The sequence below is a fragment of the Neopsephotus bourkii genome, unplaced genomic scaffold (assembly GCF_033783945.1).
Source record: "Neopsephotus bourkii isolate Nb327-2 ecotype Australia unplaced genomic scaffold, CSIRO-AGI_Nbou_v1 NB_272, whole genome shotgun sequence".
Lineage (NCBI taxonomy): Eukaryota > Metazoa > Chordata > Aves > Psittaciformes > Psittacidae > Neopsephotus > Neopsephotus bourkii.
In genome coordinates, this window is record NW_026900781.1 from 234,488 (window position 1) to 258,526 (window position 24,039).

Here is a 24,039-nt window from a genome sequence, read left to right on the forward strand (position 1 = left end):
GCCCCTCATCCCCGTAGTGCCTGTCACCCCCCGCCCCATCGCCCCCCCGCCCCGCTCCCCCTCGGAGCAGGAAGGAACCGCCGGCAGCCGGGGTCGGGTGCGGTTTCCCGTCGGCTGTGCCCCCTCATCCCCAACGGCGAACGGCCAGACCCCCCCTTCGTCATGGCCCCGGGGACTCCGCACTTCCCCAGGGCAGGACCCTCTGTCCCTCTTCCCCCCTCACCCCCCCACCCCCTTCCCCCCCTCACCCCCCCGGCAGCCGTATTCCCCATCTCACCTCCCTCGGGACCCTCGCCCCATCCTGCAGGGTCACCACGGGACCCCAGCCCAGCCGATAGCCAGGGTGACCCCACCCGTCCTGCCCCTTCTCCCCAGGGTCTCCCCTCGGGAGTGCCCAGGGGTGCAGCCCCCCCCCCTCCCGGGGTGCCTGTCCGGTGGTCCCCGGGGAGTGCCTGGCACAGCAAAGGCAGGAACTGGGTGGAGAGCAGCCGCCCCATGCAGTGGGGGCCGGAGGAACCGGGGGCTCGATTCGGACTTCAGCCCCACAGCCCGCGGGTGGGGTCCGGGGAGGGGGCCTGGGACCCTCATGGAGCATCCAGCCTCCTGGTTCAAAAGTGGGGCCCCCAGGGGCCCGTGCCTCATGGCCCCCTGAAGGGCAGTGCTGGGGGAAGTAGGAGGGTCCTGTGACCATTCTGGGGGCCCTGTGGCCATTCTGAGGGTCCTGTGGCCACCCTGAGGGTTCTGTGACCACACCGGAGGTCCGTGGGTGTGCTGGGGGTTTTGTGACTGCACCTGGGAGGTCATGGCTGTGCCAGGGATCCCATGGCTATGCTGGGGATCCATGGCCATGCCAGGGACCTTGTGACTGGGCTGGGGGTCTGTAGCTGTGCCAGGGGCTTTGTGACCACGCAGGGGGTCCCAAGGCCGTGCCAAGACACTGTAGCCATGCTGGAGGCCCTGTGACCACACCGGTGGTCCCATGGCTGTGACCTTATGGCCATTCTCGGGGTGCAGCCCCGCCACTGCTGTCGCTGCATCCCCCTGGCCTCATGCTGGATCACAGGGAGGTCGCAGCGGGGCCGAAGCCCCCATCTCTCCCGCCCCACGGCAGGGTGCCCGGTGCGTCCCAGGCTGCGTGGTGGCGGTGGTGGGGCTCCCATTGTGCGCGGGGCGGAGGCGCGGGCGACCGAGGTCACCACTTCCCACCAGAGCCGGAGGAAGCGGCCGCTCCCGGCACCGGCGGCTCAGTGGCGGCACGATGGGCAACCTGCCGGCCGTGCTGCCCGGCGCCGCGCGGTCCTGCGGCCTCGGCCTCTGCTCCCGACAGGTCAGCGCCGGGCCCGAGGAGAGCGTCGGCACCGAGCGGGGCAGGTGGGTGCGCGGGGACGGTGCCGGGGTCGGACGGGGGCGGGTGGCGGACGCGGCGCTGGCACCCACCGCAGCGCACACCGGGGCTACCGGACGCTGTGCCTCGGTGGGGACCCCTTGCTTGGTCACCTCCTGCCTGGACACATTCGTGGAGACGTCTCCACGTGGCCGGAGCCCACCGGGGAAGTGTCCCCCTGGAGATTCGTCCCCATTGGGGTGGTATGTGCGGCTCACCGGGGCAGGACACGGTGCAGCAGAGCCCTATACCACCTGCTGTGGTGCCCCATGGCATCACTCCGCTATCCCCTGCCCCACTGCAGTGCCCTCAGCCCCCCACCAACCCGTGAGACACACTGGGACACCAGGATGTGCTGGGGCGGATGGGACACATGGGGATGGATATAAGGGGAGGGAGAGTGTGGGGTGGCGTGGGGTGGGAGGTGGGGCAGTGCCAGAATGCATGGGGCACCCCAGCCAGGGGGGACGGGAATAGGGACGGGAGTTGGGTCCCCCCCTCGGTGGCCGAGTGCCCGCTCTGACTCACAGCCATTGTTCACACTCACGCACACCCACCAGGCCCAGGAACGCCCCACGCCCCCTACATCCTCTGCACCCCCTCCAGCTCAGCCCCCTCTTAAGCCTCCGAGCCCATCGCCCCACTGCCCCCCCATACCCTCTCCGGGGGTCGCGGTCCCCAGCACCCCGGGGTGCTGCGAGGGTCCCAGTGCTGGAGCTGCTGGAGCAAGCGCAGTGGGGTTCCCCCTCTGCCGGGACCTCCAGGAGTGCTCCACGCGTGGGGCAGGCTGGGACCCCCCCATCCCTGTGCCGGGGCTGGGCTCAGGGCTGCCCCTCTCCAGCTTGGCGCCCACCCGCCCAGCGGAGCCCCCCCGCTTCGCCCGGCTGAAGAACTGGGAGACCGGGAGCATCGGCTACGACACGCTGTGCGCCCAGGCACTGCAGGTGGGGGGCCACGGCGATGGGGGTGCAGGGCTAAGGGTGCAAGATGGGGGGCTGCAGGTTGGGGAGGGCTGAGGGGCACGGGGATGGGGGTCATGGGGATGGAGAACACGGACATTGGGAGCATGGATGTATGGAGCACGGGGACTGGAGATGCAAGGCTCGGGGTGTGGGGCTGGGGACCATGAGGATGGGAGTGCAGGGCTGCGGGTACAGGATGAGGGACATGCGGATGGGGCTGCAGGGGTGAGGTGCAGGAGGGGGGTGCAAGGCTGGAGGACACAGGATGGGGGACGTGCGGATGAGGCTGCAGGGATGGGTGCTCTGGGACTGGTGGTGCAGGCAGGGCCCTCTGATGATCCCCCCTTCCCCAGGAGCTGCCCTGCTCGGGCCAGCGCTGCCTGGGCTCGCTGGTGCTGCCGCGGCCGCTGCCAACCCCGGTCCCCGAGGGTGCTCGTCCCGCCGAGGAGCTGCTGGGGCTGGCCCGGGACTTCATCACGCAGTACTACGTGTCCCTGCGGCGGTGAGCGGGGAGGGCGCAACCACAGTCCCTGAGCTGCCCCAAAGCACCCCACAGCCCCAGCGCCGTCCTAGGGCGCACCCCAGCCCTGCCCGACAGGCACTGCGAAGCCCTACCCTTGTCTCAAGGCAGCCGCAACCCCACCCCTGCCTTGGGACACTCCATATCCCCATCCCTGCCCCAAAGGAATCCCATAGCCCCAGCCGTGCCCCAGGGCACGCCCCATCCCCATCTCCATCCCATGGCACCACACATTCCCATCCATGCCATGGGACACCCCGTATCTCCATCCCTGCCTCGACATAACTACATAGCCCCAGATGTGCCCCAGGGCACCCTTATCCCCACTTCCCCCCCAGAGCACCCCACATCCCCATTCCTGCACCAGTGTTACTCCATAGCCACAGAGCACCAACCATCCCCATCCTTGCCCTGGGACACCCTATATCCGCATCCCTGCCCCAGTGTAACTCCATAGCCCCAGGGCACACCTCATTTCTGCCCTGGGACACCTCATAACCCCAACCCAGCCCTTGTGTAACCCCATAGCCCCAACTGTGGCCCAGGGCCCCCCCATCCCCATCCCTTCTTGGGGCACCCCACAGCAGTGCAGGGATGCTCTCAGGGGCTGAGACGTGGGGTCCCTGCAGGGAGAACTCCCCGGCACACACCCAGCGGCTGCGGGAGGTGGAAGCCGCCATCGCGGCCAGCGGCACCTACCAGCTGCTGGAGCCGGAGCTCGTCTTTGGTGCCAAGCAGGCCTGGCGCAATGCCGCACGCTGCGTGGGGCGCATCCAGTGGAACAAGCTGCAGGTGAGGACCCTCGCCACATGGCCATGGGGCACCCTGGGGTGAGTGCTCCATGGGGTGGCCGCGTGGCATCCCCTGGACTGCCCTAACCCCATCCCACAGGTGTTCGATGCCCGGGACTGTGCCAATGTTGGGGAGATGTTCAGCTTCCTCTGCACCCACATCCAGTACGCCACCAATCGCGGCAACATTCGGTGAGAGCTCTTCCCAGCCACCAGAACCCCCCATCCGGGGCAGGAGCACCCGTCCCCAGAAGCGGTGGGGTGCTGGTGACATCCCGCCCTGGCCCCCCCAGGTCTGCCATCACCATCTTCCCCCAGCGGATGCCGGGCCGGGGCGATTTCCGCATCTGGAATACGCAGCTCATCCGCTACGCTGGGTACCGGCAGCCTGACGGCTCTGTGCTGGGGGACCCGGCCAATGTGGAAATCACCGAGGTGAGGAGACCCCTCAGCACCCCCAGACACCCTGGTTCCCCTGGTGTCACCCCCATCTGACGCTGCCACCCCCAGCTCTGTGTTCACCATGGCTGGACCCCTGGTGACGACCGCTTCGACGTGCTGCCGCTGCTGCTGCAGAGCCCCGAGGAGTCCCCTGAGCTCTTCCCCCTCCCACCAGAGCTGGTCCTCGAGGTGCCGCTCCAGCACCCCACGTGAGTGGGGCCGTGCCCGCCACCCCGAGCCATACCTGCCCCACATGGCCCCTTCCATCCCCATGGGTCATGGCTGTGGGGCTGGGTGCCCCTGGGGTGATGGGAATGGGGCTGGGATGGAGGCTGGGGATGCTAACGGGGTTGGTGTAGGTCTCTGGCTGGAACTCCCCCATGCAGGCTGGAGTGGTTCGAGGAGCTGGGGCTGCGGTGGTACGCGCTGCCAGCTGTCTCCAACATGCTGCTGGAGATCGGGGGGCTGGAGTTCCCAGCAGCCCCCTTCAACGGCTGGTACATGAGCAGTGAGATCGGCACCAGGAACCTCTGCGACAGCCACCGCTACAACCTGCTGCCGGTGAGCCCTGGCACCCCATTGGGGCCCTCTGTGACCAGGCTGAGCCCCCTGTGCCATACCACGCCATGCTGTGCCATTGGCAGGAGGTGGCCCTGCGCATGGGGCTGGACACACGGACGACCTCGTCCCTGTGGAAGGACAAGGCAGCGGTGGAGGTGAACATCGCCGTGCTGCACAGCTACCAGGTGGGACACTGGCACCGCCATGCCAAGGGGACACCGGCACCGCCACGATGCCAGGGCTCCCAGCACCCCCCAGCTCTCTGTCCCCACCCATAGGTGGCCAAGGTGACCATCGTGGACCACCACGCGGCCACCGAGTCCTTCGTGAAGCACATGGAGAATGAACTGCGGACGCGAGGCGGGTGCCCGGCCGACTGGGTCTGGATCGTGCCCCCCATCTCGGGCAGCCTCACCCCTGTCTTCCATCAGGAGATGGTCAACTACCAGCTCTGCCCAACCTTCCGCTACCAGGTGAGCCTAGCCGCACCATCTCCATGGCCCCACAACCCCACAGCCCCATGGCTGACCCCCTGCCTGCCCCACAGCCCGATGCCTGGAAGGTCTATGTGTCCAAAGGCACCACTGTCACCAGGAGAAAGACTTTCAAGGAGGTGGCCAAGTAGGTGTCCACCTTTGGAGGGGTCCTTGTGGAGGACCCTTGCCCATGGGGCCCCAGACTGGGGCTGGATGCTGACCCATTGATCCCACATTCCCCACCGCAGTGCAGTGAAGATCTCGGCCAAGCTGATGGGACACATGATGGCGCGACGCGTCAAGGCCACCATCCTCTATGCCACTGAGACCGGCAAATCCCGGACTTATGCCTGGAACCTCTGCCAGCTCTTCCGACGTGCCTTTGACCCCAAGGTGGGCAGGGGGAGATGGGGGAGCAACAGCCTGGGCTGCAGTGGGATGGCTGCAGCTGCATGCCCACATCCCAGCTCTGTATCCCACTCCGCGCTCAGGTGCTGTGCATGGATGAGTATGATGTGGTGTCCCTGGAGCATGAGACCCTGGTGCTGGTGGTGACCAGCACCTTTGGCAATGGAGACCCCCCTGAGTGTGCAGAGGTGAGGGGCTGCTAGGGGGGAAAGGGGATGGAATGGCTATGGGGATAGGATGGGGATGGCAATGGGATGTGGATGTGATAAGGCTGGGATGGGAATGGATGTAGGGATGGGGATGGAATAAGATGGAAATGGGATGGTATGGGGATGGAGATAAGGATGGGTGTGCAATGGAGATAAGGATGGGGATGGAGTGTGGCTGGGAAGGGAACTGGAATGGGGATGGAAAAAGGGATGGTGATGGGATGGACATGGGCATGGGTATAGAGATGGGAAGGGGATGGGGATGGGATGTAATGGGGGTGGGGTAGTGATGTGCCTGTGACATGCTGCCCCCCAACAGAGCTTCTCCAAGGCGCTGATGGAGATGACTTCGCCATATACCAGCACCTCCCAGGCTGAGCCACCCATGTGAGCACCCCGGGGAGACTGGGGGTGCCCCTGCCCGGGCCCTGCACTCACCCTTCCATCCCACACAGGAGCTACAAGCTGCGGTTCAACAGCGTCTCACAGTCTGACCAGCTCGTCGCCTCCTGGAAGAAGAAGCGGCGGCAACTGAGCAACACGGACAGTGCTGGCACACTGGGCGCCCTGCGGTACCGCTGCCATGGCCACAGCCATGGCCATGGGCATGGGGTGCTCTAGCAGAGCTCAGCGTCCTGATGGGGCTCAGGATGCCCTGTTGGGGGTCCAGCTGCTGGTGGGGATGGGGCAGAGTCTGTGGTGGGCACCGGCAGCACCGGCAGCACCAGCCCGGTCCATCCCACGGCTGTGGGAAGGGGCAGGAGCAGCCCCAACCCTGAACCCTGCTTGTAACGGCCCTGACCAACCCCTGCTAACACAGACCATCCCCACAGCCCCCACCCTGACACACACACAGTGCCCCACTGACAGTCAGGAGCATTCCCCCCCAGCCCTGGGTGCTCCATCCCCACAGCCCCGTGTCCCCATCCCCTTCAGCCCCAGCCCTGAGTGCCCCCCCCCCCATTCTCCACCCCTCACCCAGCGGGTCAGGGTCTGGGGTCCCTGCTCTCACACCCCCCCCCCGCCCCCCCCGCAGGTTCTCGGTGTTCGGGCTGGGCTCTCGGGCCTACCCCCACTTCTGCGCCTTCGCCCGCGCCGTGGACACGCGGCTGGAGGAGCTGGGGGGGGAGCGGGTGCTCCCCATGGGGGAGGGCGATGAGCTCTGCGCGCAGGAGGAGTCCTTCCGCACGTGGGCCCGCCTCGTCTTCCAGGTATGGAGGGGGGACCGGGGGGGGGGCACCCACTGCTCCCCCCCCCCCCCGGCACCCACCGGACCCCGCTCTGTGTCCCAGGCTGCCTGCGAGACCTTCTGTGTGGGGGACGGGGTGGGGGGCGCCGAGGAGCTCTTCGCTCCCCCGCAGGGCTGGAAGCGCCAAAGGCACCGCCTGGTTGTGCAGCCCCAAGCCACCGAGACCCTCGCAGGTACCACTGCACCCCGGGAACCTCGACCCGCCCCGGCCCCTCCCCAGCACCCCCAGACCCTCTGCGTCACCCTCCACGTGCCACCAGCATCTTCCCCATGTCCCCATCCCGGGACATCCCCTTGCGCCCCACAGCTCTGGGGACACCCCAAAGCCCCCTCGAGACACCCTCAGCCAGTGCAAACGTGGGATCCCCTACAGTCCCCCCGTCACCCCCTTCTCTCTCCAGCCTCCTGTAAACCCCCACCCCTACATCCCCTCTCAGCATCCCTGTGACTCCCCACAACTGCCCCGCAGGACACCCTGTCAGCCCCCAGCCCTTCCCTAGTCCCCCCAACTTCAGCCCTCCCCGTACCCTCCCAGGGCTGTCCCACCTGCACAAGCGCCGGGTGTTCCCCTGCACGGTGCTTTCCGTGGAGAACCTGCAGAGCGAGGAGTCCAGGTGAGACCCCCCCAACCTGGACCCCCCCCATCCCCGGGACTCCCCCACCTCTTGGACCATCCACCCCTGGGAACCCTGGCACCCCCAGTACTCCCTCGCACCCCCGAGACACCCCCACCCCTGTGACTTCGCCATCCCTGGGACCAGGAACCCCCAATCCCTCAACACCCTGATCCCCAGGACCTCCCACATTCCCGTGTCATTGGGACACCCAGACGCCTTCATCCCTGGGACACCCCCATCCCCTGTCCCCCCCCCATCCCCCGCTTTCCCCATCCCCGGCATCCCCCATCCTCATGACACCGCCATCCCTGGGAGCGGGACCCCCCCATGCGGGTTCCCCCTCGCTGACCCCCGCTGCAGCCGGGCCACGCTGCTGGTGCGGCTGTGCTCGTCGGGGCAGGCGGAGCTGCGGTACCAGCCCGGGGACCACCTCGGCGTGTTCCCGGCCAACCGGGACGAGCTGGTCCAGGGGCTGCTGGCACGCGTGCAGGACCCCCCGCCAGCCGAGCAGCCCGTGAGCGTGGAGAGTCGGGAGGGGGACCCCAGCGGTACGGGACCGGGCAGGATGGGGAAAGGGAAGGGGGGAGGGAAGGGGATGGCAAGAAGGGGAAAGGGAAAAGGAAAGTGTAGGAAAAGGGAAAGGGAAAAGAGACGGGGCTGGGGAAGGGGTTGGGAAGAGTGAAGTGGAAGGGTCTGGGGAAAAGGGAAATGGAAGAGTACAGGGAAAGGAAAACGGAAGGAGAAAGGGGAAGAGAAGAGGCGGGGGCAGGGGAAGAGGAAGGAGCAGGATCTGAGGAAGGGGAAAGGGAGAGGGAAAAGGAAAAGGAAAGAGAAAGGGGGAAAGGGAGAGGGAAAAGGAAAAGGAAAAGGAAAGGGAAAGAGAAAGGGGGAAAGGGAAAGGGAAGAGGGGAAATGGAAGGGAAGGGCCTGGGAAGAGAAAGGAGCAGGAACTGGAAGAAGGAAAGGGATAGGGAAGAGGAGGGGACAGGGAGAGGGAAGATGAAGGGGAATGGGAAAGGAAAAGAGAAGGGGAATGGGCTGGGAAAGGAGCAGGAGCTGGGGAAGGGGAAGAGAGAATGGGAGAAAGAAGAGGCTGTGAAAAGGGAAAGGGGCTGGTAAAAGAGAAGGGGAATGGGAAGGGGGAAAGAAGGAGAGAAGCATCCTCATGCCCCCCCCCAATGGCTTGCTCATGCCATCCCTGCCCATCCCGCAGGTGGGTGTCCCCCTCCCTGGGTGCCGCAGAGCCGCCTGCCCCCCTGCACCCTGGCGCAGGCGCTCACCTTCTTCCTGGACGTGGCGGCCCCGCCGAGCCCCCAGTTCCTGCAGCTCCTGGCCTCGCTGGCACGGGAGCCCGGCGACCGGCAGCGCCTGCAGCAGCTCGGCCAGGTGCGGGCTGGGGGCGCTGGGGGGCTTGGTCCCTGCTGATTGGGGTGCTGGGGCCCTCCGTGGATAGGGTATTGGGATGCTGCCCCACTCCCTGGCTGGTACGGGGATATCGGGATGGTGCTATCCCGCCTGACTGGGATATTGGGATACTGGGGTGCTGGGTACCTCCCTGGCTGGAGACTGGGATATTGGGATGCTGGCTTCCTCCCTGGCTGGGATACTGAGATGCTGACCCCTCCCTGATCAGGATACTGGGATGCCGGGCTCCTCCTGGCTGGGATACTGGGATGCTGGGTTTCTCCCTGACGGGGATATTGCATGCTGGCTGGCTCCTTCCCAGCTGAATAGTGCGATATAGGGATGCTCGGCCCCTCCTTTGCTGGATGCTGGGATGCTGGCCCCCTGCCTGGCTGGGACAGCAGCTGGGGCTGCTGGTGTGGTGGCAATGGCACAGCTGGGTGCTTTGCAGGATGCCCGGCTGTACGAGGACTGGAAATGGTTCCGGTGCCCCACGCTGCTGGAGGTGCTGGAGGAGTTCCCCTCTGTTGCACTGCCGGCCTCCCTGCTGCTCACCCAGCTCCCTCTGCTCCAGCCCCGCTACTACTCCATCAGCTCCGCACCCGGCCTCAGCCCCGGGGAGATCCACCTCACCGTAGCTGTTGTCACCTACCACAGTGAGGGTGAGTGGGGACGGGGATGGGGACGAGTGCTGGGGGCTGCTGCCTTCTGCCATGCTGTAGGCACGGCAATGCCTGCTCCCAGCATCCTTGTGCTGCATAGTCCCCAGGGCATCTCCAGGTTCCCAGGGTACCTCAAGGGCTCCTCAGGCATCTCCAGGTTCCCCAAGGCACGCTCAGGACCCTCAGGCATTCCCAGGTCCCTAGAGCATCTCCAGTGTTCCCCAGGCACCTTCAGGGTTACTAGGGCATCTCCAGGCCATCCCAGGTTCCCACTCAGCCCCATCACACAGTGCTGAGTGCAGCCCTTGGATGGGATACAGTCTCCAGGGACATCCCCCCCGTGCCCCATTCACCATCCCAGGCTCCGTGCCCCCTGTACTCCAGACTGCGTGGGGATGGAAGTGTCCCAAGACCTGCTGGGGAGGGGGGTCTGCCTGCTGGGGGGCTCCCTGCTGGAGGCTGCTGCCTGCCGCAGCCCCTCCAGACCCTTGGGTCCCCACAGACGGACAGGGCCCCCTGCACTACGGTGTCTGCTCCACATGGCTGGCGAGGCTGCAGCCCGGGGACACCGTGCCTGCCTTCATCCGAGGGTAAGGGACATCCCTGCCTGTCCCCCGCCTGCCTGCCTCCCCCCAGCACGTCCCAGTGGTTCCCCCTGCAGGACATCTCCTGACATGCCCTGCACCCCGCTCCACCCGTCCCCCGATCCGCGGTGACCCCTTGTCCGCAGGGCCCCCTCGTTCCGGCTGCCGCCCACCCCCGAGGCCCCCTGCATCCTGGTGGGACCCGGCACAGGCATCGCGCCCTTCCGCAGCTTCTGGCAGCAGCGGCTGCACCATCTGCAGACAGAAGGTCAGGGATGGGGATGGGGATGGGGGGGAGAAGGGGCGCATGGAGCAGGGGGGGAGGCTGAGGGGATGAGACACAAGGACATGGTGGCACCTGGATGCAGGACAAGGCTCAGGGATGGATGGAGGGATGGATGGGAACATGAGGACAAAGTGGCATGAGAATGCATGGCATGGTGATGCAGGCACATGTGGCACATGGCTGGGGACATGGGGAAGGGGATGGAGTCCAGGGACATGGGGACACACGGACGTGATGGCACTGGGATGCAGAACAAGGCAGAGGGATGGAGGGATATGGCATGGGGACTGGGGGCATGGGGATGCGGGGCATGGTCATTGTGGGATGCGGGGCACAGGACTGGGGACATGGGGAAAGTGATGAGGGCGGGGGATATGGGGACACAAGTACAGTGTGGTGCCACAATTACACACAGTATGGGGGCATGGAGACATGGGGATGGGGGAACATGGTGACAGGGCAGCATGGAGACACAGGGAAATGGTTGGGAAGCTGCAGAACATAGCAGAGCAGCGATTCAGGGGATGAGGACAAGGGTATAGGGCCACGGGGACATGTCCCAGCCACTGCCCCCCTGCAGGTGGTCCCCTGGGCAGCATGGTGCTGGTGTTTGGCTGCCGCTCCTCCGCGTTGGACCACATCTACCGGCAGGAGATGCAGGAGGCGCAGGAGCAGGGGGCTCTCAGCCAGGTCCTCACTGCCTTCTCCCGTGAGCCAGGGACCCCCAAGGTAGGACAGGGATGGGGACGGGATGGGGACAAGAATGGAGACTGGGACAAAGATGGAGCTGAGGGCAGGGGTACAGTGGGGACAAGGGGTATGATGAGGACAAGGATGGGGACAGGGATGGAGTGAGGGACACAAGGATGGAGGGATGAAGGATGCCTCCACAGGGATGGAGGCAAGGGTGGACTGGGGACACTGATGAGGACGGGGCAGAAATGAGGATAGGGACAGGGTGTGGATGGGAACACGTGTGGCCACCCCACTGTGGTGTCCCCAGACCTACGTGCAGGACGTGCTGCGGACGCAGCTGGCCGCGGAGGTGCACAGGGTGCTGTGCCAGAGCGCCGGGCACATGTACGTGTGCGGGGACGTGACGATGGCCACCGAGGTGCTGCAGACGGTGCAGCACATCCTGGTGCAGCAAGGCGGCATGACGCTGGGGCAGGCGGGGGACTTCATCAGCGAGCTGCGGGTAAGGGCTGGGGACGTGTGGCACACCGGTGCCGGCACTGCGCCCCGGCACTCCACCCTGACGCCTGCTCCCCCAGGACAAGAACCGCTACCACGAAGACATCTTCGGCCTCACCTTCCGCACACAGGAGGTGGCCTTCCGCATCCGCAGCCAGTCCTTCTCCATGCAGGAGCGCCGGCAGCCAGGCCCGGCCCCCTGAGTGTGCTGGGGCAGAGGGGACCCCTGCCGATGGTCCCCCCATCCCGCTGCAGGCAGTGCTGCTTCCCAGTAAAGGTTTAGTTTTGATAGCTCCGTCCCCGTGCTTCACCTCTCCCAGTGTGTTGGGTGGCGCTGCCAGCACTGAGCATCGCCAGTGGGGTGGACATGGGTGCACCGTGCTCTGCAGCCCCATGGCCATGGATGGGACAGATGTGGGGTAGTGGGAAACAGTAGCTGGGTTTGTAGGTTTTGTCCCTAAGCTGTGACCTGCATGGCTGCAGGTGAGCAACACCACCCTGGTACCCACACGCTATCTGTCCCAGCATCGTGCCCCAAACACCACTGTGCATCCCTCTGTGCAGCCCCACATCTCCTGGTGTGGCCTCACTGCCTCTTGGCACAGTCACCACTGGCACAGGCCCTCTGTAAACCTTTTATTTCCCATGGCAGGTCGATGTGTCCGGTGCCCAGAGCAGGACACTGTGGGGAGCAGCAGCCTGGGCAGGCAGCAGGACCGGGAATGGCACCAACCCCAGCAAGGGGCAACCCAGGCCCCCTGTGACCCCCCATAAACATAGCACCTCAGGGGCTGGCTGCCCCGGCAGCACCCCTGGCCCCAGTGCCATGGCAGGGCCACCAGCAAGGCTCTGTGCCCGGGCAGGCCGGCCCTCGGGCAGCAGAGTGGGCAGCGGTGAGTTCTCTGCTGCCAGCCAGCATCTCCTGGCAGCAATCCCGGCACTGTGCCTGGCAGCACCGAGAGCTCTCAGCACGCCCAGGACCCTGCAAGGAAACAGGCCACCAGCAGTGACCACAGCACCGGGGATGCTGGCACACAGGGGTGGTCATCGGCTCTCCCTGGCCGTGCCGTGCCCTCACCCACCGAAGCTGAGGTCAGCTAGGTCGTCGTCTGCTCTTCCTCTTCCTCCTCCTCTTCCTCCTCTTCCTCAGCCCAGCCACCCAGTGGCATCTCCCGGAGTTGAGCCTGGGAGGCTCTGGCAGCAGAGCCTGGGGCAAACAGGGGTCAGAGCCACTCCTGCTTAGGACCCCAGCCCTCAGGACCCTACAGGTGCCCTGTCTTGGGGCTCAGGCACACATCCCCAGCCCCCTGGGACCCTCAGTGAGGTGCTCACCTGCGGTCATGGAGGGTGGCTTGGGTCCCCCCGTGGTCATCCACACCCCTACAGCCTGGGGCCCAGGGCCCTGCTGCTGCTGCTGGTGAAGCTGGAAGGGTGGGAGAGGTGGTCAGAGGCCAAATCACGGTGGTGAGATACCCCCATCACAGCAGAGCCCCCTGTCATGGTGGTCAGAGCCCCAGCGGAGGCAGTCAAAGCCCCCATACAGGTGGTCAGAGACCCCATCATGGGAAGCTGCCTCCCTATGGGGCCGTGGGATGGGGACAAGGGACTGGAGACTAATGCCAGGACCAGGCAAGAGACATGGGGGTGGTGGGCAGGAGGCAAGGGCAGAGCACCCGGATGGGTGCAGCCACACCCAACAATGCTGACAGGGATGAGGGCAGGGATGTGGGCAGGGATGAAGGCAGGGACGTGGGCAGGCAGGTGCTGGGGGCTGCACCTCATGCAGGTAGATGGCATGGAGGCTCATCTCAGCCGAGGCCACTTCGGTGATCAGCGCCGAGCGGCTCAGGCTTCGCAGCCGCGACTCACTCAGGAATAGGCTGCGGGCAGAGCCAGAGAGCACATGAGGCCCTGCCACGACACCCCATCCCCAACGCCCTCCCTCCATCACCCCCCAGCACCACGCAGGGGGTGCAGAGCCCCCCCAAACCCCCCATCACCAGGACCTCTCCTCAGGGAGCCGGCGGTCACTGTGGCAGCCAGGGCTGTCGGTGGCGGAGCCCCGCGCTGGCGCAGGCAGGGAGGCGGCCAGGGATGCCAGGACGCTGGCGGCGGCGCTGGCAGTGCTGCAGGGCTGGGGGAAGCGCCGGTCCCAGGACACCAGCCCGCTGGCAGAGAAGATGGGCCGGGCCAGGACACTGGCCAGCAAAGCATCCGGCTGTGGAGGAGGCAGGCATCAGGGCAGTGCTCACTAGAGACCCTCTGCGACCCCGTGTGCCTGTCCCACTCACTGCTGCTGCCGAGTCCTCAGAGAGCAGGGATGTGCCCAGCGGCCCCTCGGCCAGGATGCGCTGTGCAGGCGGCGCGGCAGCTGCGTCCTGCTGCACCTTCTCCTTCAGCTGGCTGAGGAACAGCTCGCTCTGCGGCGGCGGCTGCCAGCGCGGGTTGGTGATGGCAAAGTGCATCAGCGACAGCTCCGTCTTCCCGTTCTCCGCTTGCTGGTACACCGAGGCCTCTGTCTGCCCAGCCGACAGCCACTGTGGGGCAGGGGGTGAGTGGGGTCTCTATAGCTGGGACCCCCAGTCCCACAGCGCACCACACCCTGGGAGACCCCAAGGGCAGGACACCCCACCTGGGGATTGCCATGATTGCGGACGTCAAGCTGGGCGAAGGAGCAGATGTCACCAACCCCAACCACCTCCACCGTGAAGTTGCGGAAGAAGTCGACGATGTCCAGGGCGCGGGAGGGCAGGGCGAAGATGAGGATGAGCGGGGTGAGGATGGGGCTCAGCAGCTCCTCCAGGATGAAGACCTGCAGGCAACACGGGTGTTAGGGGGGGTCAAGGGGCGGTCCCACCACCCAGCCATGCCCGGCGCTCACCGCCTTGTACTGGAAGAGCTGTGCCATCTCGCTGCGCGTCTCCGACCGGCTGGCATTGCCCTGCCAGTGGTCAGGCATGTAGTGGATGTGGGCCAGGACGCGCTGCAGGAGCTGCTCCGGACACCACACTGTGTGCTCGTCGGGGATGAAGGACCTGTGGGCAGGGGCAGGTGTCCCACCTCCCGCTCAACCACCCCACAGCCCCCTGTGCCCGCTTCCAGCACACGGCACAGCCCAGCACGCTCACCTGGCCACTGTGACCACGAGCCCTAGCAGGGTGATGGCAGTGAGGATGTGCTGCACCGTGAGCACGTCCTCATCATAGACGGTCAGGACGATGAGCACAGCCAGGATGGAGCCGGCGAAGAAGCCGACGTTCTTGGCCAGCACGGTGAGCAGCGGGCTGGTGAAGGAGTTCATGTACTTGGTGGCCGGCTTGTACCCGCGGCTCAGCCGCGCCTGCAGCTCGTGGTTGAGCTCGTTGAAGTGCCGCAGGTAGTGTCGGCCGTAGAGGGACCAGCGGCGGGCGCCCAGGCTGCCCGGCTCCCGCTTGATGACCTCGGCGTAGCTGAAGAAGGCATAGAGGAGCTGCCAGACCAGCACGCAGGGGCAGAGAAGCAGGTTGGCCAGCCCCACCAGCACCATGGTGCGCGCCAGGCGCTGCGCCAGCTCCCGGCGTGCGCCTGCACGCTTGCACTGCGGCCGCAGGCTCCACTTGTTCTGGAAGAGGGAGCCGGGGCCCCAGAAGAGGAGCAGCTCCAGGTTGTACTTGAGGCCCTGGGTGAGGAAGACGATGGGGCCCAGCAGCGGCAGGTGGAAGCGGACGGGCAGCAGCGACTTGTTGACCATGGCCACCGTGTAGTTCTTGAAGCGCAGGATGCGGTGGTAGATGTCCAGCTCCGTCAGCTCCCGCTTGTGCACGCACATCTGCTGCTGGCGCTGCAGCGAGATCAGCCGTGCCTGCACCTCCTGCCAGCTGTAGTTGCACAGCCCCTCCTGCACCAAGGACACAGCGATTGGCACCAGCACGGCTTGGCGCGGCACAGACCCCACCATCCCCACAGCTCACCGAGGGGATGTTGAGGGCTTTGATGTAGAAGGTGCGGATCTCCCAGTAGCTCAGGAGGCTGCACAGCACCTTCACCAGCCGGTACAGCCAGAACGCAGCTGCCATCACCAGCAGGAAGATAACCCAGCCGCTGGCCCTGATCCTGGCAGGGGACATGTGTCAGGCAGGGATCTGGCGGTGCTGGGAGCCCTGTGTGGCCACACCAGCCCCACTGCTCACCTCTGGGCGCACTGTGGGGCAGGCAGGATGGCGTCGGGCAGCGTCACCTTGCTGCGGTCGGGGGCTGTCCCACCAGTGTGGTTGAGGGGCCGGTTGGCGAAGAGAACATCGTACTCCACACAGCACAGCAGGAAGGTGGAGAAGGTGACCACAAACAGGAACTGCCTGGGGGTGGCGGGGGGTCAGCACAGCCCCTCGCCCCACAGCACAGCACCGTACAGCACCGTACGGCACAGAAGGTGGGGGGGCCTACTGGCACTTACACCAGCTCAAAGACATCAGACAGCATCATGCAGGCAAAGCCATTCTTCTGGTGGAAGTGGTAGATGTTGGGGCTGCATTAAGGAGCATGTGCCTTGGTTGCTGGACCACCCCCCTGCACCCCTTCCCAACACTGGGGTACCCCCCCCACCACCACTGTGGTGCCAGCACGGGAAGGGCTGGGCTGCAGCCAGGCAGGGGCCCTGCAAGGATATCTTGGTGAAGAAATTATCCAGGTTCTTGATGTGGTGCCAGGAGTCTGTCAGGGAGAGAAAAACAGCGGGGCTGAGCCAGCGCCATGGCACCCTGGGGCACCCCAGCCTGGCACACACACTCCCCACGCTGTGAGCAGCCAGAGGGCTGTGGGGCAGGGCCCGGCCCCCACCGCTACCTTGCACCCCCTCGGTGACGTGCACCAGCAGCTCCTCCTCGCCCGGGGGTGAGTCCTCCTCCAGGTCCTCCAGGCGGTGGTACTCCCCCTGCTCCGCCATCGCCCGCCGTGACGCCTGCCGGGAACACCCATCGGCACCCACTGCCGTGGCCCTGGGACCCCCGCCCGGCTGCAGGGAGCCCCGTGGGCCGCGCGGCAGCCAGAGCCCCGCCGTGGGGCGCAGGGCGAGCCGCAGTGAGCTGTCTGCCCCGAGGTCGGCAGCCGGAAATGCTGGCGAGGTCACGCTGAGCCACCCACGTGCCCCGAATTCGGGTGGCCTGAGCTGGCCTCCCGCACCGAGGTCACGGACACAGCCCCGGGCACGGCAACGCCACCTGGCCCGTCTCACCGGCTGGGGCACTGCCAGTGCCAGAACGTGCCCCCCTGGCACCGGCACAGAGCTGCCCAGGGAGGGCCCTGCGCAGCCTCGCAGAGACCCCCCCATTACCCCACAAGCACCCTTAGGTCATGCCCCTGTACCCCCCCCATCCGGGTGGAGTGGACCCCCATCCTCACAGACACCCCTCCCCACAGACCCCCATCACCATGGAGGCCCCTCTCCACAGATCTTCATCCCCATGGACCCCCATCCCCACAGACCCTCTCCCCTCAGAGCCCATCCTGGGGCCGGTGCCATGGCAGCAGCCAGGATGCAGGACCAAGCTTAGGGCCAGCTCCTGAGCCTCAGGGGCCTCTTGATGCCCTAGGACCTTCGGGTCCAGAGAGGAAAGGACCACAAGCCCTCTGGGGAGGAACAAGACCCCTGGGCCTTGGGGTAAGAGGGAGCCCAAACCTCTGGGACAGAAGTCCCAGCTCCCTGGGAAAACACATTCCCACGGAGAAGGATGGGACTCCCATCCCATTAGGGAAGGACAGGACCCCAATTCCCTTGGGGCAGAATGGGACACCAACCCTATCTGAGAAAAGACAGGATCCCTGGACCCTTAGGGCAGGATGGGACTCAGCCCCTTGGGGAGGGTAAGACAAGACCCTCATCCCCTTAGGCAGGACAGGACCCCCACCTCCCCAGGGAAGGACAGTACCCCTGGCACCCTGGGACAGGACAGGACCAGTGGAGTCTCAGGGCATGACAGGACCCTTCTCCCCGTGTGACAGGATGGCACTCGCACCCCCCAGGGAAGGACGGGACCCCTGGACCCTTTGGGGAGGATGGGACCCCCCCGCCCACCCCCGGAGCCCTCCCCTTACCGCGGCCGGCCGGTGCTCCCGCAGCCGTCACCCGTGTCCCCTCCCGTGCCCGGTGCCAGAGCCCGGCCAGGTGATGCCGTCCGGCCCCTCCCCACCGCGGGCGCTGCCGGGGCCTGACTCACGGCACCGGGGCCAGTACGGCGGGGCCGCGGGCACGGAGGAGTCCCGGAGCCCCGGGGCGGTGATTCAGCAGGAGGAACGCGGCCGCGGCCGGGACAGACCTCGGTGCCACCGGACACGCCGTCCCCCCTCCCTGACCCCCGGCCTTGGACAGAGCCACCGTGTCCCCCGGGATCGGGTGTCCCTGCCGGTGACGCCGACACGGCCCTGGCCCCACGTGCCCCGCACCGGGCGGCCAAAAATACCCGTGCGGCCGGGCTGACCGAAAATAGCCCGGGCGGCGTAAACAGCCGGGGACCGAGGGTCATGGGGGGACCCGCGGGCAGGGGCAGCGCAGCCCGGGGGACACAGACACCCGCGGGGACAGACAGGCCCTGGCAAGGGTCCTGGCGACCGGTGCGAGGACACACGTGCCTCATGTTCCCGTACCTGTGCCACACAGGGACCCCACGACCCCGCGGGGACACGGACACCCTCATGGGGCACAGGCAGTATGACAGCCCCGCGGTGACACACACCCCGCACGGACACGACCTGCCACCCAGCGGTGTCATGAACACCGTGTCACCTCACGGGCCCACACGGGGGGACACGGGCACCCCGATGACCCTGTGGGGACAGCCCCAAGTGGGGCACCGGCAGCCGGTGGCCCCCGCCGGATCACGCACGGCCATAGGGGAGTCCCGGGGGCAGCGGGAAGGAGCAGGGTGACCCGCACCAGGGGATTCGGGGCACGACCACCTTTCGGGGACACGCTGTGGCCGGCTCTCCCGTGTCCCCGGCCCTCGAGACCCCTGGTCCCGGCGTTTTACGCCCTGGCCACCATTGCCCCCCCCGTACCCCTGTCCCAGCTCACCTAGCCGTTCGGTGCTGGCACAGTCCCGGTGATGCTGCTGTCGGGCTCTCACCTAGCCCCTCGCCCGCCCCGGGACTGGGACCAAGACCGCGTCCCGCCGCCCCGCATGGCAGCACCGGCACCGGGGGGGGGGGCGAAAGGGACACTCGACGGGGTCCCCCGCCGCCGGGAGCGGGGTCGGGGTGAGGGGTTCCGGGTCCCGGTGCAGGGCCCGGACTCCAGGAGCGGGGCCCGGGGAGGAGCGAGGGCCCCGGCGGTCCCGCGGTGCCGGAGGAGGCTTCGGGGAGAACGGGATTGCGGGCACTGGGGGGAAAGGGGGTCAGAGTGCGCGCTCCGCGGGCCCGAGGGGTCGGTGCGAGTCGGGGCCGGCGCAGGGCCCGGGCCGCGGTGCTGAGGCTCCGCCTGCCGCTGTCGGTACCGCCCGCCCCGGGTCCGCCCCTGCCCGCCCCGGGTCCGCCCCTGCCCGCCATGCTGGTGCCGCTGCTGCTGCGGGCGGTCGGCGCTCGGCCCAGGCTCCGCTCGGTCCTCCCAGCGCTGCGGCCCCGCCCCGGCCCGGGGGGCAGGTACCGGGGAGCCCCGGGCAGGGGGCGATCGGGGGCCGGGACCGCTCGAGGAGGGGCGGGGGCAGTACGGACCCCTGGGTCCCTTTTGGGGGGGCCATGGACACCCCGGACTTCCCTCCCCCCGCACCCTGAAGGGAAGTCCGGGGTGTCCATCTCCCCCCCCCCCCCCCAAAAGGGACGCTGGGGTTGTGGGGTATCGGGGGTGCGGGGAGATCAGGGCTCCCGGGGGCTGCAGGGTTGGGGTCGGGACGGGGCAGGAGGATCCCAAACGCTGGCGTGGGGGTACTAGGGGGAGAGTTGGATGCGTCTGAGTGCTGGTGGTTGTCTGGGGGGAGCCCGGGAGTGGGAATACCGGGAGGGAATGAGGGTGTCCCCTGCCATGGGACAGCCCAGGATGGCATGGGGGGGTCTGTCTGTGCCATGGGAGGACACAGCCCTTGTCCAGGCCCCCCCATGCCCCCTGATTCAGGCACCCTGTGCTCACCCCTCTCCCCAGTTTCAGGTATGGAGGGGGCCGCCCGGGGCTGGTCAGCCCCCCTCGCCTGCCCTCCAGCACCGTGCCGCCAGCCCCACGCTGCCTGCTCCTGGCCGGCCCTGCTGCAGGCTGTGTGGTGCTTGGCTTGCTGGGCACGGCCGCACGCTGCCAGGAGGCCACTGTCCCCGCCGTCCCTGCAGTCCCTGAGCCCGCACAGCCCCGGCCGGAGCCCGCGTTCGACTGGCCAGTGTTCTGGACCTTCCTGCGCCCCCAGCTCCTGGCCCTCTCTGCAGCAGTGGTGGTAAGCAGGGCCAGGTGGGCGGCTGTGGTTTCTCTTGTCCCCACTGTCCCTGTGCCATGGCATGGTGCCTGTGACAGCATGACACAGTGTGCAGAAGACGGACGCTTCGTAAGGGACTGTAGTGATAGGACAAGGGGTAACGGGTTCAAACTTAAACAGGGGAAGTTCAGTTTAGATGCAAGGAAGGAGTTCTGTACTGTATGGGTGGTTTGGCACTGGAATGGGTTGCCCAAAGAAGTTTTGAATGCTCCATCTCTGGCAGTGTTCAAGGCCAGGGTGAACGGAGCCATGGGCAACACGGCCTAGAGTGAGGTGGCTTGGAACTGGATGATCTACGGTCCTTTCCAACCCAAACCATTCTGTGATGCTATGATGCCTGCCATCCCTGTGTGACACCTGCCATTGGCATGCCATGCCATGACACCCACTGTCTCCACAGCTGGCTCTGGGCGCAGCCCTGCTCAACGTCCGCATCCCGGTGCTGCTAGGGCAGCTGGTGAACGTGGTGGCCCGCTGCGCCCGCGGCCACCTCTCTGGGTACCTGCAGGAGGTCCGGCGCCCAGCCCTGCGCTTGCTCGCTGTCTACTGCCTGCAGGTGGGTGCTAGCACCCTGAGCTGGGCAGGGGACCATGGAGACATCCCCTCTCTCTCCATGCTCCTCCAAGCCCCTCTCCTGCTCAGGGGCTGCTGACCTTCGGGTACATCGCGCTGCTGGCACGGGTCGGGGAGCAGGTGGCTGGCAGCATGCGCAAGGCGCTCTTCACGTCCCTGCTCCAGTAAGACACCCCACAGGGCAACGGGCTGGGGTGCACAGGGGGGCATCAGTCCATCACCCCAGCCCACTGCCCCCGTCCGTCAGGCAGGACGTAGCGTTCTTTGACGCCAACCGGACAGGGCAGCTGGTGAACCGGCTGACGGCCGACATCCAGGAGTTCAAGTCCTCCTTCAAGCTGTCCATCTCACAGGTGACGCCAGCATCCGGTGGCACCAACCCGCAACAACCTTTTCCCCCCAAGCCCCCCTGGCCCCGGCACCCACCCGTGCCCGCTCCCATCCCCAGGGCCTGCGCAGCAGCACACAGACAGCGGGCTGCTTCGTCTCGCTCTACCTGCTCTCACCCAAGCTCACCGGCCTCCTGCTGGTGACACTGCCCGTCCTGGTGGGTGCCGGGGCCCTCATCGGTGCCTTCCTCCGCAGCCTCTCCCGCCGGGCCCAGGAGCAGGTAACCCTGCACTCACCCACCCCACCAGGGCTGGAGCAGGGGGTGTCCTCCCCTGCTCACCCTCTTCATCCCTCTCCCTGCAGGTGGCTAAGGCAACCGGGGTGGCAGACGAGGCACTGGGAAATGTGCGGACCGTGCGCGCCTTTGCCATGGAGGACCGGCAGGCAGGGTAAGGGGGTGGCCGGGGCTCCTGCCTTGTGAGGGCAGTGTGGGTGCAGGGGGGCTCAGCCTCATCCCTGTCCCCAGGCTGTACTGCGCTGAGGTGGACCGTGCTGGCTGGCTGAACGAGCGGCTGGGGCTGGGCATTGCTGCCTTCCAAGGACTCTCCAACCTGGCACTCAACGGTGAGTGTGGGGTGCGACGTGGTGGTGCCGTGGGGCAGGAACCCCTTCAGGTCCCATCTTTGCCCTGCATCCTACAGGCATCGTCCTGGGAACCATCTTCGTGGGTGGCTCCTTGATGGCTGGGGATGAGCTCTCACCGGGCGACCTCATGTCCTTCCTGGTGGCCTCGCAGACGGTGCAAAGGTCAGGGAAGGGTCGGGCATGCCAGCACCCCTGGCACCCGGCATACCCATGACTCAGCCCTGAGCTCGGCCTCTCCTCTTGTGCACACAGGTCCATGGCCAACATCTCCATCCTGCTGGGGCAGGTAGGTGGCGGGGGGGGTCCCGCTGCTCCCCGGGGATGTGGAGCCAGGGCTGGGAGTGCTCCCACCGCCATCCCCACAGGTGGTGCGAGGGCTGAGCGCGGGCGCCCGCGTCTTCGAGCTGCTGACACTGGAGCCCAGCGTGGTGCTGCGGGGCGGGAAGGCCATCCCCAGCCACTCGCTGCTCGGCCACATCCGCTTCCACCATGTCTCCTTCAGGTAAGTGCCCTCCCAGACCCCTCTGTGGGCAGGGGGCTGGCACCATGCTCCCACATCGCCCCACTCCTCTCCCCACAGCTATCCCACCCGCCCTGGCTACCTGGTCCTGCAGGACTTCACCCTCACCCTGCCGCCCTGCAAGACTGTGGCCATCGTGGGACCATCTGGAGGAGGTACTGGCCTGGCCAAGACCCTCGCTCTCCCAGCACCCCAGAGATGCCAAATCAGCCTCTCACTGGTCCCTGGGTGCATCGTCCTGCCCAGTGGGTGCCAGGAAGCGGGAACTGGCCACCGTGCCCCCCACCACCCAGCGGCTCTCTGTGATGCTGGGGTCATAGGGATGCACGGCTGGGAGTGCCATGGGGCTAGGGGCTCTTCTCCACAGGGAAGTCGACAGTGGCAGCACTGCTGGAGCGGTTCTACGAGCCCACAAAGGGCACCATCACCCTAGATGGCCACGACATCTCCTCCCTGGACCCCTCCTGGCTGCGAGGGCAGGTCATCGGCTTCATCAGCCAGGTGTGGGGCTGCTGTGGGGCGTTGGGCTGCAGTGGGGTGCTTCCCCCAGGCACAGGATGGGACCCCCTGCGCCCATGTTGTCCCCAGAGGAGGGGTGGGAGGTGGCCCCATCCGGGGGCTCCATGCTGAGAGGCCGGATGCTGCCATAGGAGCCAGTGCTCTTTGGAACAACCATCATGGAGAACATCCGCTTTGGGAAGCCGGGAGCTTCCGATGCTGAGGTGTATGCCGCGGCACGGCTCGCCAATGCTGACGACTTCATCCGCAGCTTCCCCGAGGGCTACAACACCGTTGTGGGTATGTGCTGGGCTGGGTTGGGTGAGGTGGGACACACGAACCCCAGAGCATGAGACCCTCGCTAAGGTGGCCCAAGTCCCCTCAGGGACATCGGCTGATGGTTACTGCTGGCACAAGGCTGTGCTGGGCTGCCTATGGGGAGGATGTGGTTGAGCATGTCGTGGGGGTCCTGGGCTTGGTGTGGGAGCATGGCTGTGCCCTGTTGCTCCCATCCTTGTGATGGGTCACCTCCCAGCCAGTGTGGCTCCATCATAGAATCAGCTGCATGAGAAAAGACGTTTAAGATCATCAGGTCCAGCTGTTACCCCAGCACTGCCAAGTCCACCACTAACCCGTGTCACTGAGGCATCCTCGGTTGTGCCATCAGGCGAGCGCGGCGTGGCACTCTCGGGGGGTCAGAAGCAGCGTGTTGCCATCGCCCGGGCCCTGCTGAAGGACCCCGCTGTCCTCATCCTGGATGAGGCCACGAGTGCGCTGGATGCCCAGTCAGAGAAGGTGGTGCAGGAGGCGCTGGACCGTGCCGCCTCGGGCCGTACCGTGCTGCTCATCGCCCACCGCCTCAGCACCATCCGCGGGGCTGACCTCATCGTGGTGCTGGCGCAGGGACGGGTGGCTGAGGTGAGGGGTGCCGGGGGGGATGTTGGGTGGGCGTGTGGGGCACGGGGTGCACAGCCTCACGGGTGACACCGTCTCCACTGTCCCCACAGGCAGGGACCCATGAGGAGCTTTTGCGACGAGGCGGGCTCTACGCTGAGCTCATCCGCAGGCAGACCAAGGATGGGTACTGAGCATGGGGCAGGGCCTGGAGAGAGCACACCCGCTCCTGGGGTGCCCCCCTGGTGCTCCCCAATAAACTAGGGGTGGAAAGTGGCTGCTGGGGCTCTGCTCTGTGCTGCGGTGCTGGGGGAGGACCAAACCGGATGAGGCTGGGCAGCAGGGGAGGTATCCCTATGGGATGGGGGCCCCCTGTGTGACCCCATCCAGGTTGGAGGTTCTTTGTGT

At 66.6% G+C, this 24,039-nt stretch overlaps 3 protein-coding genes across 6 annotated transcripts; 2 read left to right on the top strand and 1 right to left on the bottom strand.

Moving 5' to 3' along the window:
• The first annotated feature begins 1,088 nt into the window (after positions 1-1,088).
• NOS3 (nitric oxide synthase 3) lies at positions 1,089-12,039 on the top strand. Of its 2 annotated transcripts, XM_061346273.1 has the most exons (26): positions 1,090-1,371; positions 2,226-2,328; positions 2,700-2,848; positions 3,496-3,658; positions 3,758-3,849; positions 3,951-4,092; positions 4,168-4,307; positions 4,485-4,659; positions 4,743-4,844; positions 4,938-5,132; positions 5,207-5,280; positions 5,384-5,528; positions 5,627-5,731; positions 6,072-6,139; positions 6,208-6,324; positions 6,789-6,963; positions 7,045-7,174; positions 7,537-7,615; positions 7,979-8,166; positions 8,832-9,004; positions 9,474-9,684; positions 10,187-10,274; positions 10,415-10,536; positions 11,135-11,283; positions 11,558-11,752; positions 11,829-12,039. In XM_061346273.1, exons 1-26 carry the CDS (start codon positions 1,259-1,261, stop codon positions 11,949-11,951), a joined length of 3,516 nt encoding a protein of 1,171 aa, XP_061202257.1. In that variant the 5' UTR covers positions 1,090-1,258; the 3' UTR covers positions 11,952-12,039. The 2 variants fall into 2 exon arrangements, with proteins under 2 accessions (XP_061202258.1, XP_061202257.1); XM_061346274.1 differs by lacking the exons at positions 3,951-4,092; positions 4,168-4,307 and having other exon boundaries at positions 1,089-1,371.
• A 747-nt stretch (positions 12,040-12,786) lies between these two features.
• ATG9B (autophagy related 9B) lies at positions 12,787-18,966 on the bottom strand. 3 transcript variants are annotated; one of them, XM_061346291.1, is made up of 14 exons: positions 18,794-18,966; positions 16,570-16,684; positions 16,392-16,437; positions 16,181-16,243; positions 15,918-16,082; positions 15,699-15,840; positions 14,877-15,625; positions 14,630-14,783; positions 14,381-14,560; positions 14,040-14,285; positions 13,755-13,966; positions 13,526-13,628; positions 13,081-13,171; positions 12,795-12,955 (listed from the first exon to the last, which is right to left on the bottom strand). In XM_061346291.1, the coding sequence occupies exons 2-14, from the start codon at positions 16,667-16,669 to the stop codon at positions 12,846-12,848; spliced, it is 2,361 nt and encodes a 786-aa protein (XP_061202275.1). In that variant the 5' UTR covers positions 16,670-16,684; positions 18,794-18,966; the 3' UTR covers positions 12,795-12,845. The 3 variants fall into 3 exon arrangements, with proteins under 3 accessions (XP_061202274.1, XP_061202275.1, XP_061202276.1); XM_061346292.1 differs by lacking the exon at positions 18,794-18,966 and adding an exon at positions 17,818-18,080; XM_061346290.1 differs by lacking the exon at positions 18,794-18,966 and having other exon boundaries at positions 12,787-12,955; positions 16,570-17,069.
• Positions 18,967-19,201: 235 nt separating this feature from the next.
• On the top strand, positions 19,202-23,907 carry ABCB8 (ATP binding cassette subfamily B member 8). The gene is made up of 16 exons (XM_061346294.1): positions 19,202-19,356; positions 19,853-20,132; positions 20,572-20,727; positions 20,814-20,908; positions 20,992-21,097; positions 21,193-21,354; positions 21,438-21,523; positions 21,601-21,698; positions 21,776-21,881; positions 21,972-22,005; positions 22,085-22,221; positions 22,300-22,394; positions 22,607-22,740; positions 22,890-23,037; positions 23,405-23,655; positions 23,745-23,907. The coding sequence occupies exons 1-16, from the start codon at positions 19,262-19,264 to the stop codon at positions 23,823-23,825; spliced, it is 2,064 nt and encodes a 687-aa protein (XP_061202278.1). The 5' UTR covers positions 19,202-19,261; the 3' UTR covers positions 23,826-23,907.
• The last annotated feature ends 132 nt before the right edge of the window (positions 23,908-24,039 follow it).